The following is an 18,227-nucleotide window of genomic DNA, read 5'->3' as shown; positions in this document are numbered from 1 at the left end:
CCCCAAATGATTGCATTACATAGTATGTTGGTTGCCCAGGCTGAATTAAAGAATGAATTATAAACTACTCTCAACATACAGTACACTTAAAATCCTGAATTCGTGAGTACATCCCACCCAGTTGGTACATAGTGAGCAGGTGGGAGAGGTGCTGACAGAGATAGCGCTGCTTGTTAAAAACTCATTTTCAAAAAATTATTGTTTTTGAAGAGGAACAATGCGGATTCCGTCCTGGTCGTGGAACAACGGACCAGATCTTTACTCTCGCAAGGATCCTGGAGGGAGCCTGGGAGTATGCCCAACCAGTCTACATGTGTTTTGTGGATCTGGAGAAGGCGTATGACCGGGTGCCCCGGTGCCGAGTGTGAAGCGGCTGGGATGAGGATCAGCACCTCTAAATCGGAGGCCATGGTTCTCAGCAGGAAACCGATGGAGTGCCTTCTCCAGGTAGGGAATGAGTCCTTACCCCAAGTGAAGGAGTTCAAGTACCTTGGGGTCTTGTTCGTGAGTGAGGGGACAATGGAGCGGGAGATTGGTCGGAGAATCGGCACAGCAGGTGCGGTATTACATTCAATTTATCGCACCGTTGTAGTGAAAAGAAAGCTGAGCCAGAAGGCAAAGCTCTCAATCTACCCGGTCAGTTTTTGTTCCTACCCTCACCTATGGTCATGAAGGCTGGGTCATGACCGAAGAACAAGATCCAGGGTACAAGCGGCCGAAATGGGTTTCCTCAGGAGGGTAGCTGGCGTCTCCCTTAGAGATCGGGTGAGAAGCTCAGTTATCCGTGAGGAGCTTGGAGTAGAGCCGCTGCTCCTTCGCGTCGAAAGGAGCCAGTTGAGGTGGTTCGGGCATCTGGTAAGGATGCCCCCTGGGCGCCTCCCTAGGGAGGTGTTCCAGGCACGTCCAGCTGGGAGGAGGCCTCGGGGGAGACCCAGGACTAGGTGGAGGGATTATGTCTCTAACCTGGCCTGGGACCACCTCGGGATCCCCCAGTCGGAGCTGATTAATGTGGCTCGGGAAAGGGAAGTTTGGGGTCCCCTGCTGGAGCTGCTACCCCTGCGACCCGACCCCGGATAAGCGGATGAAGATGGATGGATGGATGGATTGTTTTTATGGAAAGCTGAAACAGACAGGGGCAGTGCTTGAACCCACAGGAATCTGTTATTAGCTTGCTTTTTATCTAAGTTCATTCTTAGGGCGCCCGGGTAGCACACCTGGTAGAGCGCACGCCCATATACAGAGGATCAGTCCTCGACGCAGCAGGTTTGACTCTGACCTGCGGCCCTTTGCTGCATGTCATTCCCCCTCTCTCTCCCATTTCATGTCTAAGCTGTCCTGTCATAAATAAAGGCCTAAAATGCCAAAAGAAATCTTAAAAAATAAATAAAATAAAGTTTATTCTTAATGTGTGCACCATATGTTGATAGATGTAGAGTAAAGATGTTTGGAGTGGTCTAGTAGCATATGGTTTTGTTTTTGAAATGAATTAAAAGAAAAGTCTGTGTTTAAAAGAGTATATGTGTTTATGCTTTGATATAAAACCCAGTATTATCAAAAACAGGAGCTCATCTTTCTTGCTGCTGATAGGTATTTTAAATCAAAGTGAAATCATGTGAGGCACTGTCCTGGTCCATTTAAAGTCGTAGCGTGCCAAGAGAACCAGTTGAAGTCAAGTTTTAACACTGTGTTTGGTTGTTTTTTGGTGTCGTTATGTGATTTAAAATGTATGAGGCAGTAGATCCGTCTTTGCTCTGGCCATCCAATAACTCCCTGCAGCTCAAGTCAGCAGCAGTCCAATAACAATCCCTGCCCAAATAAAAATATTTAGTGTCCTAAAGACGATCCTGGAGCAGGGACAAAGAAAAGGGGATTCTCACAGTGATGACAAGTTATTCTATTCATTATTTTGTTTCTAGGTATATTCAAATAAAATGACGATGCCAATGTGAGTTGAGAATATACAATCGTTGTATGTGCTGCTTTTGTTTTATGGAACTGCCCACGCTTCCTTTTTTATTCCGACTTAGCCGACTTACCGTCGGATGTCTGTACGTGAAAATGGGGAAGGTACTTAAGCTTTCTGGAGGGCTCCTAGGAAGCTTTGTGCAGGGGAGAGATGTGTATGGTGGGCGTGTGGCGTTGTCATTTATACATACTGTATGTTTATTTGGTTTACAGTTTATTGTCTATTTTGTAATTATTTTGTTGTATGATCTTGAATATTGTAGTTACTGTGTCATCTTTTCTTGATTTTTGTCTGGATGGGTGGTGATGACGTGTGTGTGTGGCGGGGGGGATATGTTGCAAATTGTATGCTTTGTTTGTTTTTAAAATGAATAGAAATTGTTAATCACAAAAAATAACTATGGTCACATTACAGTTTCTAAGTTTAATTTGCTTACTACTTTCCATCAAGCACTCGTTATGAGATTATGAGATGTTTAATGCATCATGGTTGATACGTTTATTATTAGATCTGTTAAATATTATCGTACAACACAAAATAAATATACTCAGTATAAAACAATATATACTCATTCACATGAACTCTACATAATATCTATGTCACATAGCCAATAACATATACAAAGATGAACACATTTGTTTTAGAAAACTACACTTTACTTTACAATTGTCTAGCCTAGTATCTTTATTTTCTGTAATACAATCCAACCAAATACTGAGATCATTTGTTATTCGATGCAGTTATACTTGATGGCATTAACACTGAGTGCAGCATGACACCTCTGACAGAGCAATGTTAGATTTGACAGCTAGTGCAAACAACTGGGTCAATACAAACTCAAGAACTCCGGTTACATTAATGGAGACTTCAGATTGTGCTTATCTTTGATGCAGTGTTAGGCTTTCTATTTCCCTTCCTCTCAGCTGTATTCACAACCCTAACACAGTGTAAATAAACAAAGTGGAACACTTTAACGGTGACATGCATATGTATGAGATGTAAAATAATTTGATCCCTTTGAGCGTTTCCTTGTCAGCTCTCAAAAGCAGCATTTCAGTGTTTGTGTGTGTGTGTGTGTGTGTGTTTTCCACAACAAAAGTTTCCTTCCTTCTTGTCATAGGTGCCGTCTCATTAGTTGTAAATCACTAAGCTGACATTTATGTTGTACCCAGTCACACAGCATTTTCTTTTGTAGTGGAAGTCTGATATAACAGCAAAGCAGTGTTTGTTCAGAAGGGTACAAGAGATTTCACACACAGATATCATTCTGCTTACAGTTTAGCGCTTGTGATTAGGGTTGTGGGGTGGTGAATTGAAAGTGTGTGACAAAAATGTCTTGTGAGAGCTAAGTATCTTACATCCTAATATTAGAAGCCACCCAAAGTTTAAATATAGGAAAAGCCAAGTAGGTTAGTGATGTTTGTTGTGATTACATACCCAATAATATCCTTATGCTAATCTGATCACAAAGAAAAGCAAGTTACTCTCAACTGCTCTTTTGCCTAAAATCAAAAGCAATAATGTACAAAAGGTATAACATTTACATATCACGTAGGAAGTTGAGGGCACTCCTTATGGAGGTGTAAATTAATCAATTGTAAGTTGCTTTGAGCAAAACAAAGCATCTGCCAAATGAATGTAATGTGTATGATGGGCTTATGGTGTTGTCATTTATACATATGTTTATGATGATGGGGGGGGTATTTCATGTTGCGAACTGTATGTTTTGTATGTTGTTTAAAAAATAAAAATTGTTAATCACAAAAAAAATCAGATTTCTGTTATGTTATACATTATATCAATAAACATGATAACTTCCTAGTTTAACACATTTGCTTTTTTTTAAAATAACCTAGGTATTTAGTCACAGTATATAGTATATATATATATATATAATATATAATATATATATAATAGTATACCTGCAGATGTTGCTTCGAAACGCGACGCCTGGACATGGCACAGTCTGCACTCTTAATCCATTGATGGTAAATGCACATTTCTAGAGCATATCTGTGTGTGTAGGCCTTTTACACAGCAGACATTTTGACTTCTCATATTAGAAAAGCACAGGTGTTACTGATAACATTAACGATGGCTCTAGTGTATGCAAGTGTCCCAGTAAGCCACGACAGTGACAAAATGTCAAATTCTATCCCCACTTCGATACCGCTTCCTTAAGTGCCACATACGGGGCAGTGGTGGCCTAAAGGTAAGAGACGCGAGCTTGTGACCAGGAGGTCATCAGTTCAATCCCCAGACCGACAGGATAAAATCTGGGTGGGGAAAGTGAAAGAACAGTGTTTGTCCCCTCCCCTTGAGCAAGGCACTTAACTCCAACCGCTCCAGTGGAGCCGCTCAGTGGCCAGCAGATCAGACTGTGGTTGTACTGGGCAGCTTCCAGGTATGAATGTGTGAATGTGATCAGGGCGTTCCTGCAAAAAGAGAGGCTGCCTCTCAGTGAACCTTCCCTGAATAAATAAAGGTTAAAAAAATATATATTGTTCATGACATATATTGTTTAAAAAGCATAATTGCTGACAATATCTCAAAATAATGGGGATAGGCCAACAAAATGTATATTCTCAATGAATATGAATACTGGAGGGATGTATGAAGTACAGGTGCTAAGATAGAGTTTTTAGGTTTGATCCCTGCAGCAGTCAGTGTTCTTTACACCACCATCTTACCTGTTTAAACATAAGACACTTGTAGAAAAGTGATCATTTAGCTAAGTACAATAAATAAGACCATGATGTAAAAATACCCCACTATAAGTGCTACATTCCAAATCTTATTTAAGTGAAATAAGATTTGGCAGCAAAAAGTACTCAGTAATCAAAAGTTAAAGGAGCAATTATTCTGGATGGCCCCTTTCACAGTGTTATATGGTCAAGATTGTTATATAATTGGATCACTATTACTTGCTACTATTACTATTATGTAAGCAGCTTTTTAATGTTTAATCTTGTATGTGGCACTACATTTAAGAACTTTATATAGGCCTTCCTTCATAGTGATCTTTTTTGTCTATGGCACCCCACCAAGCCAATAGTTAAAGAGTTTTTCATATGGTGATTTCGATGTTTCATTTTCATGTTTAAAATTGTAATATAAAAATGTAGTTCTATAAATGTTGCTTTGTTTTTAAACGTGGCCAAACATGATCAAAAATGTACAGTAAACAAATGAAAAATAATTCTTGGGGCACCCTTGTCCTGTCCTCGAGGGATACCGTTTGGAAAACACTGCTTTAATCTATTTCAATGCATTGCATTTTATAAACTAAACTGTAGCTATTGCTCTCAAATAAATAATAGTGGAGTAAAAAGTTCAATAGTTTCCTCTCAAATGTAGAGAAGATGTGTACAATAGCATAAATACTCAAGTCAAGTAAAAGCATCATATATTCGTGCTTACATGCAGTACTTACTGTAAGTGCTATTTGTTACAAAATAAATACCAGAATTAGATAATTATTAGATATTATTTCCCATGCAGATTTATTTCCCTATGATAAAAGAAGACCTCTTTCTGCAGCAGTAGATGTTGGAGTGCTCAGTTGAGGCATACAAGTGTGCTATGATTAGTAACAAGACTCTTGCTTAGCCAGACATTCCCATAATCTGGCATCAAGAACCCCCATATAGAGATCACACTATGGGCCCTCTTGTGATAAAAGCGACCTGTAGCAACCCTATACATATTTTTGTATAGGCTAGAGTTGCACATCTGTCTGTACTGCAAAAAGGGACTGACTGTTAAGACATTTCAGCACACAGTCATGCATTCCTAATGTTGGACTAAAATGTATGATAAGTAAGAAAAGGTGACTGAAGGACCTCCTGACACTCTTGCAGGGACTCCTTAAGAGACCGTGGACTCTGCTTTGGGAAGATCTCGCGCACAGCTCAGCCTCCTTCCTCTACGCCCCGCCCCCAGATGAAGCTCCTAGTAAAAGGACATAGATACAAGACAAGTAAACTAACTTTCAGCGAGAGGGGCTATCTATCCATACCGTGGTAAAATACAACGTCCGTTTTGTTCCCTCCAACCAACGGAATGCTGTGAATGTCCAGCCGAGAGAAGAACGACTCTAATATCCGCATCCACCGGAGCAACTTTATCTTCAACCAAGTTTACTTTGACATTTTCTGGAGACTCTGCATGGTACGTGAGCAAACGCTCTCAATAGTTACCGCTTAGCTTGTTTTTAGAACACTATGGTTTATCAAACTACTGTATTTGTAGGCTACACGGTGATTGTTATTAGTGTAAAAATGATATTTTCCAGCTAGCTGTGTTTACTTAACCGCCCATAAATACAGCTGAACATCTGTCTCTGGCTGAATGCATTGACATGTAGCTTTCCTTCTTGCTTTCCTTTTCGAAGCTACCGGCTATAGCTAATAGTAACTCAAGTTGATATTCAAATCTCTACTCTTTGTGGTCATGTTTCATAAGCAAACAGGAAATGAACATGAAACGCAGGTAAACAGACTGTGTATCCAGTGCCAAAGAGGTATTCCTTCAGATAGAGAACAGCAGGCGCTCCTGTGGCATCAAACATAAATGACAGTGAAACCGCGCGTAATATTGTAATATGTAATATGTAATATTTTAGATGAAAGCAGGAAATTCTGTCAACATGAATTCGTTTATTTGTACATGACAGTGGAAACTGCCTGCAATTAAGATGGAGGTGATTTGATCTGTATTTATTACCACTAATGCATGTCAGCGTTGCTGTGACAGAGGATGACGTTGGTAGTTGTTTTGGACCCTGGAGAAACAGCAGAGTGTAGATGAATTTAATTAAATAGCACTTCTTAACAATGTAACCATTTTTTTTAATCAAATCTGAACAGCCAGTGACGGGATATTTAGGAACAAACATTTGAAAGCTACATTCCTAACCAATCAATTGGTTTTGAAGCTGAATGTAATCATTTTTATATATACATTTAAATGCTATGCATTTGATGCATTTATGCATTGTTTAGTCTGAAATGTCAGAAAACAATGAAATAATCCAAGATGTTTTCAATTTAAATGTTTTGTCCCACCAGCAGTTTGAAATCCATTGTAACAAAAGGACTGCAACGACTGAACGATTCTGAAATAGTTGCATATTCATTTTGTAATGTAATGTAATGTAATGTAATCAATAGACTAATTGTTTCAGTTCCATTTTAAGACATTGGATATCGTCAATACTAATACTTAAAAGTCACGTACAGGAAGCTACTGCAAATCAGACTTGTTTTATAGTTTATCACAGATGTGTCAAGGATCTGTTTGCATGGTGACTCAATTGGCAACGGTGCACACATCATGCACAGATGTTAGAGTCTAAACAGTCCACGATGTCATACCGCATGTTGTTAAAGTATACTGAAGTGTGTGGGGACAGGATCTCTAGCTGTTTTAGAAATAAGGCTGTGAGATGTGTGGGTACTTTTGTGATGGAAGGCGTGGGAGGTTGGGTGGTTTGTTAGTCCTGAGGCTGTACACATTCACACTGAAAGAAGTGGAGAGCTCATTTAAGGTTCATTCACCAAGTCATAGGACCACACTGACGTTGTCTAGATTACATATGAGGCAAACTGGTGTCAGATTAGTTATTTTTAACATCAATAACAGCGGTCTTAACATCTTACTGTACCACAAGATGCAGTATGTAACACACACAGATACACACCGCCTAAGCTTTTTGTATTGCTGCTCTCTTCACTTATGTCTTTGTGATTATGTGAACATAGTATATGCCCTCTGGACCTAACAACACTTAACTGCAGTGTATGCATACGTGATGACATGGATATAAGCCAGGCCTTTAACATTGAAGTGACCACAAGTATGTAGCTTGGTTTCAGTAATGTGCAGCATGTTCAGTCTGGGGTCTGCATGTTGTGATGTACTTTCCAGATCTTCTTTGGGTGAAATAGTTGCTCGGCTTAGACGGTCAGGGTTGAAGAGAAGTCACATGAGGTGATTTAAGTTGTTGCTGCAACAAAGCCAGCACCGACCGTGGCATGGAGTAAAACCTGTACCCTCAACCCAAAGCAACTTAGAAAAGAGGAACGTTTGTTGCCCTTAATTTAACTTTAACAGTTAAAAATCCTATTTTATCTCTGAATATAACAGGGGTTTCCCTAGGTTTGTGGAAGATTTAGGTGCACATATTTGGTGAGGGGTTTAGGGGTGATCCCTCGAGAAAATGTAAAAAAAGAAAGAAAAAAAAATGTCAATGAAAAAACTAGAGCAGATAATAATAAATAACATTAAAAAGGCTTAAAGACAAAACTTGCTAAAGAAGTCCACTTGGGACCAACTACAATCATTAGATCTTAGAAAAGCCATTACCTTAGTTTTAAATGCTCATATTCATTTTAAATTCATTCAGCTTAGGTGCTGCCTTATAATGGTAGGGAAAACCCTGTATAATATAAACACTTTTCACATCAGGTCTTTAAATCTTCAAAGTCTTAACCAACATAGCAAGAGACTGCTTTATATCAGTTCTGAATGCCCCTTTCCTTTGATTTGGTCTTTGCCTCACAGAAGGTATTGCAACATAGTATACCTCCGTTTAGTCAGTGAGGAGATGAAGGTCAAGGAGAAGCATGAATCAAACAGAGGGCACTGGCTCTCCTTGACGAGCTGAAAGTGTAATATTTGTCATGATCTTCCAAAATGACTTCCCAGCCCCTGCAGCTGCTACACACTGAAAGGCCTTTTTGTCCTGTTCAAGCTGCTTGCACGGCAGAGGGATGCACCTTAGTACTTTATGCATCAATTCCCTTACATGCTCTATGGTTCACCACAAGTCAGATAGGTGCACATCTGTTTCTTTCACTTGGTACTGTACTAGTCACAGACGCTGCTGCTTTAAACTGAGTGTAATTCCTGTCATAGCACCTTTACAATATACAGTAGGTTTGACATTTGACTCGAGTAACAGTTACAGTTTTGTTATCATAAGAATCAGATATCACTCAGAGAAGTAGTTTGCATACATTTTTCAGCAGACCACATCTTTCTAAAAAAATGTTTTGGTTGTGGCTGCAAAACATGCAGTCAATCTAGAATTAGACAGAGCCCAAAGCATACTTTTTAAAAATGATTATTCAGAAAACATTTGTACCAATTTAATCTTTCAATAATCCCCTTTTTAACCTTGATTCAGCCTTTAAAAAAAACATGATTTGGGATATAATAGGCCCGAAATCTAGAATGTCAGACTGTATATGTTCCTAATCTGCTTTCTGAAGTTGGGAAAATCCTCTGCTTATCTAGTGGGATCCTCACAGCTCTCTGCTTTGATGCAATGGCAATGTGTCTTTCTATCTGATGTCTGTCCTCTTTGCATTAATGCTTTTTGAAGTCAAGAAAATTAAATTAATATATTGTATATTTTTTATTTAGGTTGAGAGCAGCTTTAAACAAGTGACCTACAATAATGTCTTCTTTTTAAAGATTCCTGATTTTCATTAATTCATTCATCAGCCTTTATTTTTAATCGAAATATCATTCAGAGGCGGTCCTCATTTGCAATGACACTGAGTAATTACAAAGACAACAACAAAACAACAACACAAAATAATACACCATCATAAGAAAGATAAAAAGACAATACAACTTTAAAACTTTCTGAATTGATGAATATAATTTGATAAATAAATTAGGATAATAAGGATACAAAATAAAGTACAAGTATGTAAAGCAAGTTCAAGTAGAAGTTTGCAACTTTAAAGCCAGATTTCTAAATTGTCCAAAAGGCACAAGTGATTTGATTTTAAGAAAGTGCTGTAATTTGTTCCAGGAGTCAGGGGCACTGAGGTTAAAAACAGTTTTCCAAGAGCAAGAGCCTTACAGATAAAAGATACCAGTTAGTGTCACATCTCTCTTGGAGAGAGGACCACCCAACACTTTCATATAAAATACAATGATGTGTACCATAGACATAACTGGTTATGAATCTCAAGGCGGAGTGATAGAGTATAGAGATTTAATAGTTGAAGAGAATGCATGTCTATAAATCACATTACCATAGGTCAGGACTGACATGAAAACTGCTTCAACAACCCTTTTCCTACAAAACATGGGAAAGAGGCTTTACTTTCTATAGAAATAGTAATTTGTTTTGCCTGAGTCTGCACACAACATTATCAATGTGAAATTTAAATGGGGGCTTTTCATCAATCCAGATGCCGAGATATTTATATTCTGTGAATCTCTCAATCGGAGGTCCGTTCATAGTGGAAATATTAAGGTCAGTATAATCTATAGCTCTGGCTATGGAAAATAGCATAAACTTTGTTTTATCAGCGTTTAGTACAAGTCTTAGTTCTTTAAGAGCCTCTTGCAGAATATTAAAGAAACGTTGTAGGTTTTCAATTGCTAGATGAACAGAATCAGCAACATAATAAAGCACTGTGTCATCTGCCTACAGATGGGCATGACAGTTTACCAAAGATGAGATTGTATTATTGATATACATGGTGAAAAGAACTGGACCTAAGATTGAGCTCTGTGGAATCCCTTTTTACACTGTTAAAAGGGGCTAAAAAGATAGGTAGTTCTTAAACCAATTACAAGCAATAATATAAAAGCTAATATAATGTTATTTCTGTAAGAGCAGGCAATAATCTACTGTGTCAAAAGCTTTTAGGGCAGCATTTGATTAGGGCAAACATATGAATACACCTAAGGCAATATAAATGATATTGGTACTGCAGCTATTGTGCCGATTTTCCATTTTTCTGAAGATATTATACTACAGACATATTTGTGCAAACATCTACAGTAGGCGTCACTCCTCTAGGTGGGTTTTTCCCCACATCTGAGGATCAGTGTAGCTAGGAGATGCACAGCTTCCGTGGTGCACTACTGACTGGAGCATGTCATAGCCTTTTATAGCCTACAAATGTCAATAGACTTTATTTCCCCTTTTTTTCTGACGGCTGCTACTGTACTTATAATATATGGTGACCTCTGAGGTACTGGCTCTGTGATGACTATAAATAAGAAAACATTTGTCCATATTAGTGTGAAGGGATGACATAACTACCCGAAACAATATTTTGAAGTTTAAGTCTAAGTTTATTAAGCAGTTACAGTGGGGTCACATAATCTGACAATTTACCCAATGTGCTGGTCCATAAAATATTTAGTTCTTTTTTTTCTTTACAGTAGAATATGATTATTTTAAGTTTTAAATGTAGGTCTAGTGTAAGGTTTTAGGTAGGGTTTTACAAATGTAACTTGTGCATGCAGTCACAAAGAAATATGTTTAGAAACATTTCAGAGAAAATAATGTTACAATGTCTGAGGTGGTTAATATGGTGACCAGCGGTTTACTCTTTCTCCATAGGAAGCAATAACAAACCGCGAATAATCATACAGCTTGCACCCGTAGTTACGCCGTTTGCGTAGACGCTCTTCTTCGCCCTCCATTGTCTACCACACAGCGCAATACAATTCAATCAAATCATCTCTGTCCATGACTGCACCTTTAGCTTGCTCTGGGTAGCCTATGTGCCCCACACAGGTATAGCAGAACTGCCCACATTATAGTTAGGCTACGTCATTATCACCAAAATACTATTTTGTGGCCACAAATTAGTATATTGTGGCCACAAATAAGTATTTTGTGGCCACAATTATTTTTTATTTCTTTTGGATGTCATGTCTGGGGCTCCGTAATTACCTGCTGAATTATCTGCAGCTCTCACCCGCTCAGTGTTGTGTTCGTCTCTATAAAGAAGTGGGTCTAGCTAGTGTTAGCTGTTTCACTCTTTCATGATTCCACCTGGTGATGTGAAATGTCAAGACCGTCATATCTCACAGGAACAAGCAGTCATCTAACTCTACATGTCACCCAGTGATTTGAATCACGATACAGAATAATGTATAATGTTACACAAATCAAATTACAGTAATACAGTAAGTACTGTAATTTGTAATGTAAAAAATCCAGGTGGTGCTGTCACTAGAAAAAAAACATTTCTTCCTTTTAGTAATTACAATTCTGATCAAATAAGTGGACAAATCAAAACATACACAGGGTTATATACTGTATACACTAATTTCTTAGCAAAAATACATTTATTTTCAAACATTTAGTTTGACCTTAGTGTTTAATAGGACTTTGCAGCATCATGGTAGTCAGTGTTTGAGAAGTAAAAAGTTTAGGGGTGAGGTCACGCTGATTAGCATGGTGGTACTAAGCTGCTTACTTAATACCCCCACTGGAGCATTCAGTGTTTCCTGACACTCTCAATTAAAGTGTGTTAATAGCCTGTGGCATGTTCCAAAGTGTTTCACACTCAGCAAGCAAGTCAGCCGTCCCACACTCATCACGCACTCTGAATAGCCATGGGCACAGGAAGGTGTGTGCAGCACGGCCCTTTGAAGCATGACCCCCAATTAACCCTCTTGGATTAATCCCCTGGTCTCCAAACTGCTGTTTCTAATGTCTCATCTCATCACAACCACAGAGTATATTAAGCAGAGCCCAGTTCCCTGCTGTTGTCCACGATCAATACAACCTGCTTGACTTTCTCTACTTTTGTTCACTTTGCAGCTGGGGCTTGAGGTTGACTTCCTGTAGAGTGCTTCATAGAGCTGAAACCTTTGTGAAAAGCAGGAGAAAGGCCTGTTCACCCACCTTCATCATACTGGAAGCTACAGGATGGCTAGAAGATTCCCCATTCCCTTCTTACTTCTTGCAGTATGCTGCCTGGCATCTGCAGGTAAGTTTCTCTCATTGCTGCTTAGTTATATTTGAAACTAATAGAGTTTTCAGAGACACACCTATACAAATAATTGAATTATCATTGTAAGGAGCCAAAAACGAACCCATGCAACTCTGGTGTCAGGGTAAAAGACATTGACTATGCACCAAACCTTGCAGTTATTTGTTGTCAGACAACCACAACTGTGGCCATATTCTAGGATGTTCCACTGTTTCTCTTAGCATGCCTTTCTAGACAGTGCTTGTCAGAGTCGTGAGTAAGGGGGATTTACATTTAATAAAGTGCTGACAAGTTCAATCTCAGAATACAAACACTCTGCAGTCCTACATGTATCTGTCAGATTGATTGGAATGAGGCTCAGATACTGCCAAATACCTTTTAATTCACAGCCGTTAAACAGGCAAACCAAAGCAAGAGAGAGAGAGAGAAAATAACCAAGTAAACTGATACAAAGGTGATTAAAAACGTTATCAGTGTGTCATATCAATTAATGTTAGGTTTGTGATGATGTCACTTATTGCCACAACACATCCCTTATGAACTTAAAATACTGTACTTCTCACTTTGACAATTGCTAATTACGACCTTTTATACTCCAATAGGTTATTGTGAATATGAGCAACAGTTTCCTAGACTGGTATCTGTGACACCATATGTCTTATCTTCTTTAGATTACTCTCCTTGTTTCTGTACATTGCTGAGATTGTTTCTGGCTGCAGGCAATGACTGACTTTGTAGTTAAGACATAGACATAGAAACAATGATTCATGAAGTAATTTAATCTAATAATAATCCTTTAATTTTTGTATTCTTTTGTTGAGTAATACCATTAAAAGGTGATTTAACTCAATTAATTATAGCTTTTAAGACTGCTGCTTCTAACACCTGGTATAGGACTATTACACCTGGAAATAACCTAAGGCTCTGACACACCAACCCAACGGCCGACCTTCAGCAGAAAAGGCAGTCAGACTGACTGCCTCCCCGAGTTGGTCAAAAAAGTGCCTCGGAACACATCGAAGCGATGCCGACTTGAGTGTACGTTCTGCACGTGCGCGAGACGTAATACATCTCCATAACAGCAGGCGGCGCTAATCTGTATTGTCGCCCAAAAAATTAAAACCGGCAGCTAATTGGACGAACGCGTCACCTGGGTCTGGCTTCTCCCGAATTTCAAAACCGATCTTAATGGCGGCTCGTTCAGAATATGATCTCGTATTTTACGAAAATAGTTCACCAAAACGTGTTCCTGAAAACATTTTAAGCGAGAAATAGGCCATGAGTTGCTGAATCTGTCTTCATTTCAGAGCGACAAAGGTCAGATTTTGAGAGGCGTTTGTTACGCTCATCCCGCTCGTCATTTCCGGGTTAGCACTCCACCAATCAGATTGGTCATTGAGTCCGACTGCCCACTGGCCGATTCAACAAGTCAAATCGGCCCAAATGAACGCCGGGTCCTCTGACTGACGACGGCACGGAACACAGCGAACAGACTCAAGTCACTGACCTCGTCAGACTGTCTGACGGCCGATAATCGGGTTGGTGTGTCAGCGCCTTAAGGGGAGTCAAGAGTCTGCAGCCACACTAGTGTCTGTGTGGTTGTCCTAACATGCGGATGTTTAGCAGGTATAATGTTTACCATGTTCACTAGCTTAGTTTAGCATGTTAGCATGCTATCATTTAGTATTAGCGCTAAACACAAAAGCTGTGTCCTAATTCCATATAGTACTTCATACTAAGCCTAAACTCTCTCTTCTTGTACTTGGCACTTCCATTTAAACATTTTATATACTATTGGTAAATCTGAGAATAAGACCCTGTGTCTCAATGAGATTACCTGTATAAAAAGGTGCAATATGTAATACTGACATCTAGCGTTTTTAGTAGTTACTGCAGTCCAAATTCTAAATACTGGAGTGAGTTGTCTCCCCCGGCCCCTCCTCCCCAGACTCGAAGTTCACAGAGGTTTCCAGGCTGAGACCGCAGCATCCAACAATGTTGCTAGACGCTTGGCTCGCATAGCCAGGCATTACTTCACAGCACAGCGGAGTAGCTAATGTTAGATGCTGGCTATATTGACAGTAATAAAAGCCTGTGCTCACATGGAGCACAGGCTGACAGACCCAACTGACAGACAAACTTTTTTGACTTAGAATTACGGTAGGAACCGCTAAAAACCCCACAACCTCGCCGTCCTCTCCACTCGCCGGACAGACACACTTTCTCGGCTTAGAATTACGGTAAGAACTGCTAAAAATACCACTACCTTGCCGTCCTTTTCCACCCAAGTGAAATATACACTTTACTTAGAATTAGGGCAACAATCACTAAACACACTGTAAACTCACGGTCCTCTCTTCCCGATTTACAGCCCCCCTTTCTTGGCTTAAAATAACTCACAGTTGTCTGCTACGACCGCTGAACAGGCTATACGTTGTAAACAGCCGTGGCCTGGACCTCCGGTAACGTTTGCTAACGAGTCCCTCCATAAAAACGTGATTATGCGATCGCATAATTCAATGCATAATCAGCCAAAGTCCGCATATTTATGCGGGGGCCACATTTTTTCAAAGAAGGCGCACTTTCGCCGCATAAATTGCAGATTTCCGCGCAAAATATGTTATGAATACATTTTTGTTGCAAAAAAACGTCACATATATCTTAGCAGAAAGTTGAAAAATGTTGCGTTTACTTCACACAAGAGCAGCCATTTTCCCCTGTTGCCATGAGAACGTTATGAAGTGACGTAATCATTGAAAAGCTCCAAACCCCGCGATGAAGCCATGATGAAACCGCAATTTTTGCAAGGTCCGCAATTTGATCGCATAAAATTGCAGAAATATCCCGCATATTCCATCGCATTTTTTAAGAAAACGTGCCGCATAATCAACGATTTTTGCCCGCAACAATCACAAATAAACTCCAAAAAACTTTTTCTGGAAGGACTGAGTTATGGCGCGATAGCATGGCGGCGTTAGCCAGGACCAGTTGGGATCACTTTCCTGGCTGTGTCTCAATTGTTTTTGCAAGTCACTAACTCGAGTACTATATAATTCATTGTGAGTACACGAATGCAGATTTTGAGTATGTAGTATGCTGACTATGGGAAAGAGAAAATTTGAATAAGTAACCGTGTGCTGTAGATATACATTATTCTTGTTCAGTGCACAAAGGAAATTGGTGTGTTATGGCTGCAAAATTTTTTTATGAATTGTGGATAGTGAAAAAAGTCATAAAAGTAAAATATTAAAATATTTGGAAAACCATGCCTTTATTTGTGGAGCAGTCTAAAGCTGCAGTTTGATAGACGTCTAAAGTAGGGGTGTACGATTCAGAAAATGTCATGATTCGATTCCGATTTTTAGGCTCACGATTCGATTCAATATCGATTTTCGATTCAAAAACGATTCTCAGTTCAAAAAATCATTCGCAGTATGTAAACATACATAAGACATACAATTTAAAAGGAAATAAACACAAGTGTATTGTCCCTGTGTTTTCAAATGTTGACTGCAACCATTTTTTGTCTCATTTTGTGGACAAGGTTAGAGCTATCAGGGCAGGCATAGTACCATCAGAGACTTTCAGTACTGGACTCCTTTTGCCTCTTGTCCCTAAATGACTTCATTAAGCTAGTGGGCTCGATGAAACCTTCCCAAAGCCCTGGTGATATTTTACCAACAGCTTTACTTTTAAAATCCATACATCTACTTGGACCATGTTTGGTTTCAATTTTAAATGTATCTCTTCAGCTGGGCCAGGTCCCTAGCTGTTTTAAGCATGCTGTTGTCCAGCCTATATTGAAAAAGAACAATCTCGATGCAGCTTTGTTTAAAAACTACAGGCCTATTTCTAAATTGCCTTTTATTTCGAAAATCTTAGAAAAGGTTGTTGCGAGCCAGCTAAATAAAGTTTTGGATTCTCAAAATATCTTTGATAAGTTTCAGTCTGGCTTTCGAAAACAACATTCAACTGAGACTACTCTCCTTAAAGTCTCTAATGATAGTTTGATGGCTGCTGACGGGGGTAAATGTTCTGTTCTAGTCCTACTAGATCTCAGTGCAGCGTTCGATACTGTTGATCGTTGCACTCTGATAGAGAGACTGAAAACAATTGTGGGCATTACTGGATCAGCTCTGGACTGGTTTTCTTCCTATCTTTCAGACAGGAGTTTTTCTGTCTATGGGAACATACATGTCAGACTCTGCTCCTCTGTCTTGTGGTGTGCCCCAAGGTTCTGTGCTTGGCCCCTTGCTATTCAGTCTGTATATGCTTCCTCTTGGTAAGATTATTGGTAGTTTTGAAGATATATCTTACCATTGTTATGCTGATGATATCCAATTATATTCATCTTTTAGCCCTGATAGGCTAGACAAACTGACCCTGTTGCACAATTGTTTAGCCTCCATTAACAAATGGATGGCTGACAATTTCTTGCAATTACATTCTGACAAAACTGAGGTGATGATCTTTGCCACAGACAACATTACCCCTAGGATTAGGCAGGCCATTGGGTCTCTATCATTCTCTGACTGTAATGCTGTGCGAAATCTGGGTGTCATTTTTGACAAATCTATGTGTTTTAACAGTCGTGAAGTCTGTGGTTCGTTCCTGTTTTTTCCATCTCAGGAACATTGCTAAGATTAGATCTGTGGTTTCTAAAAAAGAGATGGAGATGCTTGTTCATGCTTTTATTTCTTCACGTTTGGATTATTGCAATGTACTGTACACTTGCTTAAACAAATCTTCCTTGGACAAACTGCAAGTCGTACAGAATGCAGCAGCAAGACTTTTATCTAAGACCAGCAGGAGGTCGCACATTACTCCTGTGCTTAAGGCTCTTCATTGGCTTTAGAGTGCATTTTAAAATTTTAACCATTACCTATAGAGCCTTACATGGCCAAGCTCCCTCGTACATCCAGGAATTACTGGAATACACACACTCCTGGTCGTTCTCTGAGGTCTTCAAGCCAAGAACTTTTAACTGTTCCCAGAACCCGTTTTAAAACAAGAAGTGATCGTGCATTTTCTGTGGTGGCCCCAGGGCTCTGGAACTCTCTCCCTTTAGCCTTGAGAGCTTTGGATTTTGTGGAAACCTTTAGAAAACACCTGAAGACTCATCTTTTTAGACAAGCATTTAATTAGCAATATAGCTTTGTTTGTGTTGTGTGTGTTTTTGTTTTTTGTTTCACTGTAAAGCACTTTGTGACCTCTCTTGTCTGTGAAAGGTGCTATATAAATAAAGTTTACGTACTTACTTACAACAAATTAAATGTAGTTTGATATTACTTTATATGTCTTCATACAAAAATAAAAACTTTTGCAACTAAAAACTGCAAAAGTGCCAAGCTTTGGCCAGCTTTCAAATACATTTAATTCAAGTATTCAAGTATTAAGTTAGTTAAATAAAAAGAGCTTTTACATGTAGCTTTAAAGTGCTGTACTCAGATCAAACAAAAAAATACTGCTAAATGTGGTTTAAGGAGTACTTCAGCTACCAG

General features: G+C 39.2%; 1 protein-coding gene across 2 annotated transcripts in view; it reads left to right on the top strand.

Moving 5' to 3' along the window:
- Positions 1–5,901: 5,901 nt before the first annotated feature.
- tgfbr3 (transforming growth factor, beta receptor III) overlaps positions 5,902–18,227 on the top strand; it is an 84,313-nt gene continuing 71,987 nt past the window's right edge. For both annotated transcript variants that reach the window (XM_078259419.1, XM_078259418.1), the window contains exons 1-2: positions 5,902–6,136; positions 12,555–12,723. In XM_078259419.1, the coding sequence (XP_078115545.1) occupies positions 12,663–12,723 (61 nt within the window). In that variant the 5' untranslated portion in view covers positions 5,902–6,136; positions 12,555–12,662. The remainder of the gene's footprint in view (positions 6,137–12,554; positions 12,724–18,227) is intronic.

This window comes from Sander vitreus, chromosome 9 (assembly GCF_031162955.1).
Source record: "Sander vitreus isolate 19-12246 chromosome 9, sanVit1, whole genome shotgun sequence".
Lineage (NCBI taxonomy): Eukaryota > Metazoa > Chordata > Actinopteri > Perciformes > Percidae > Sander > Sander vitreus.
Note: the sequence above shows the minus strand (reverse complement) of the source record. Positions and strands in the feature narration are given on the sequence as shown.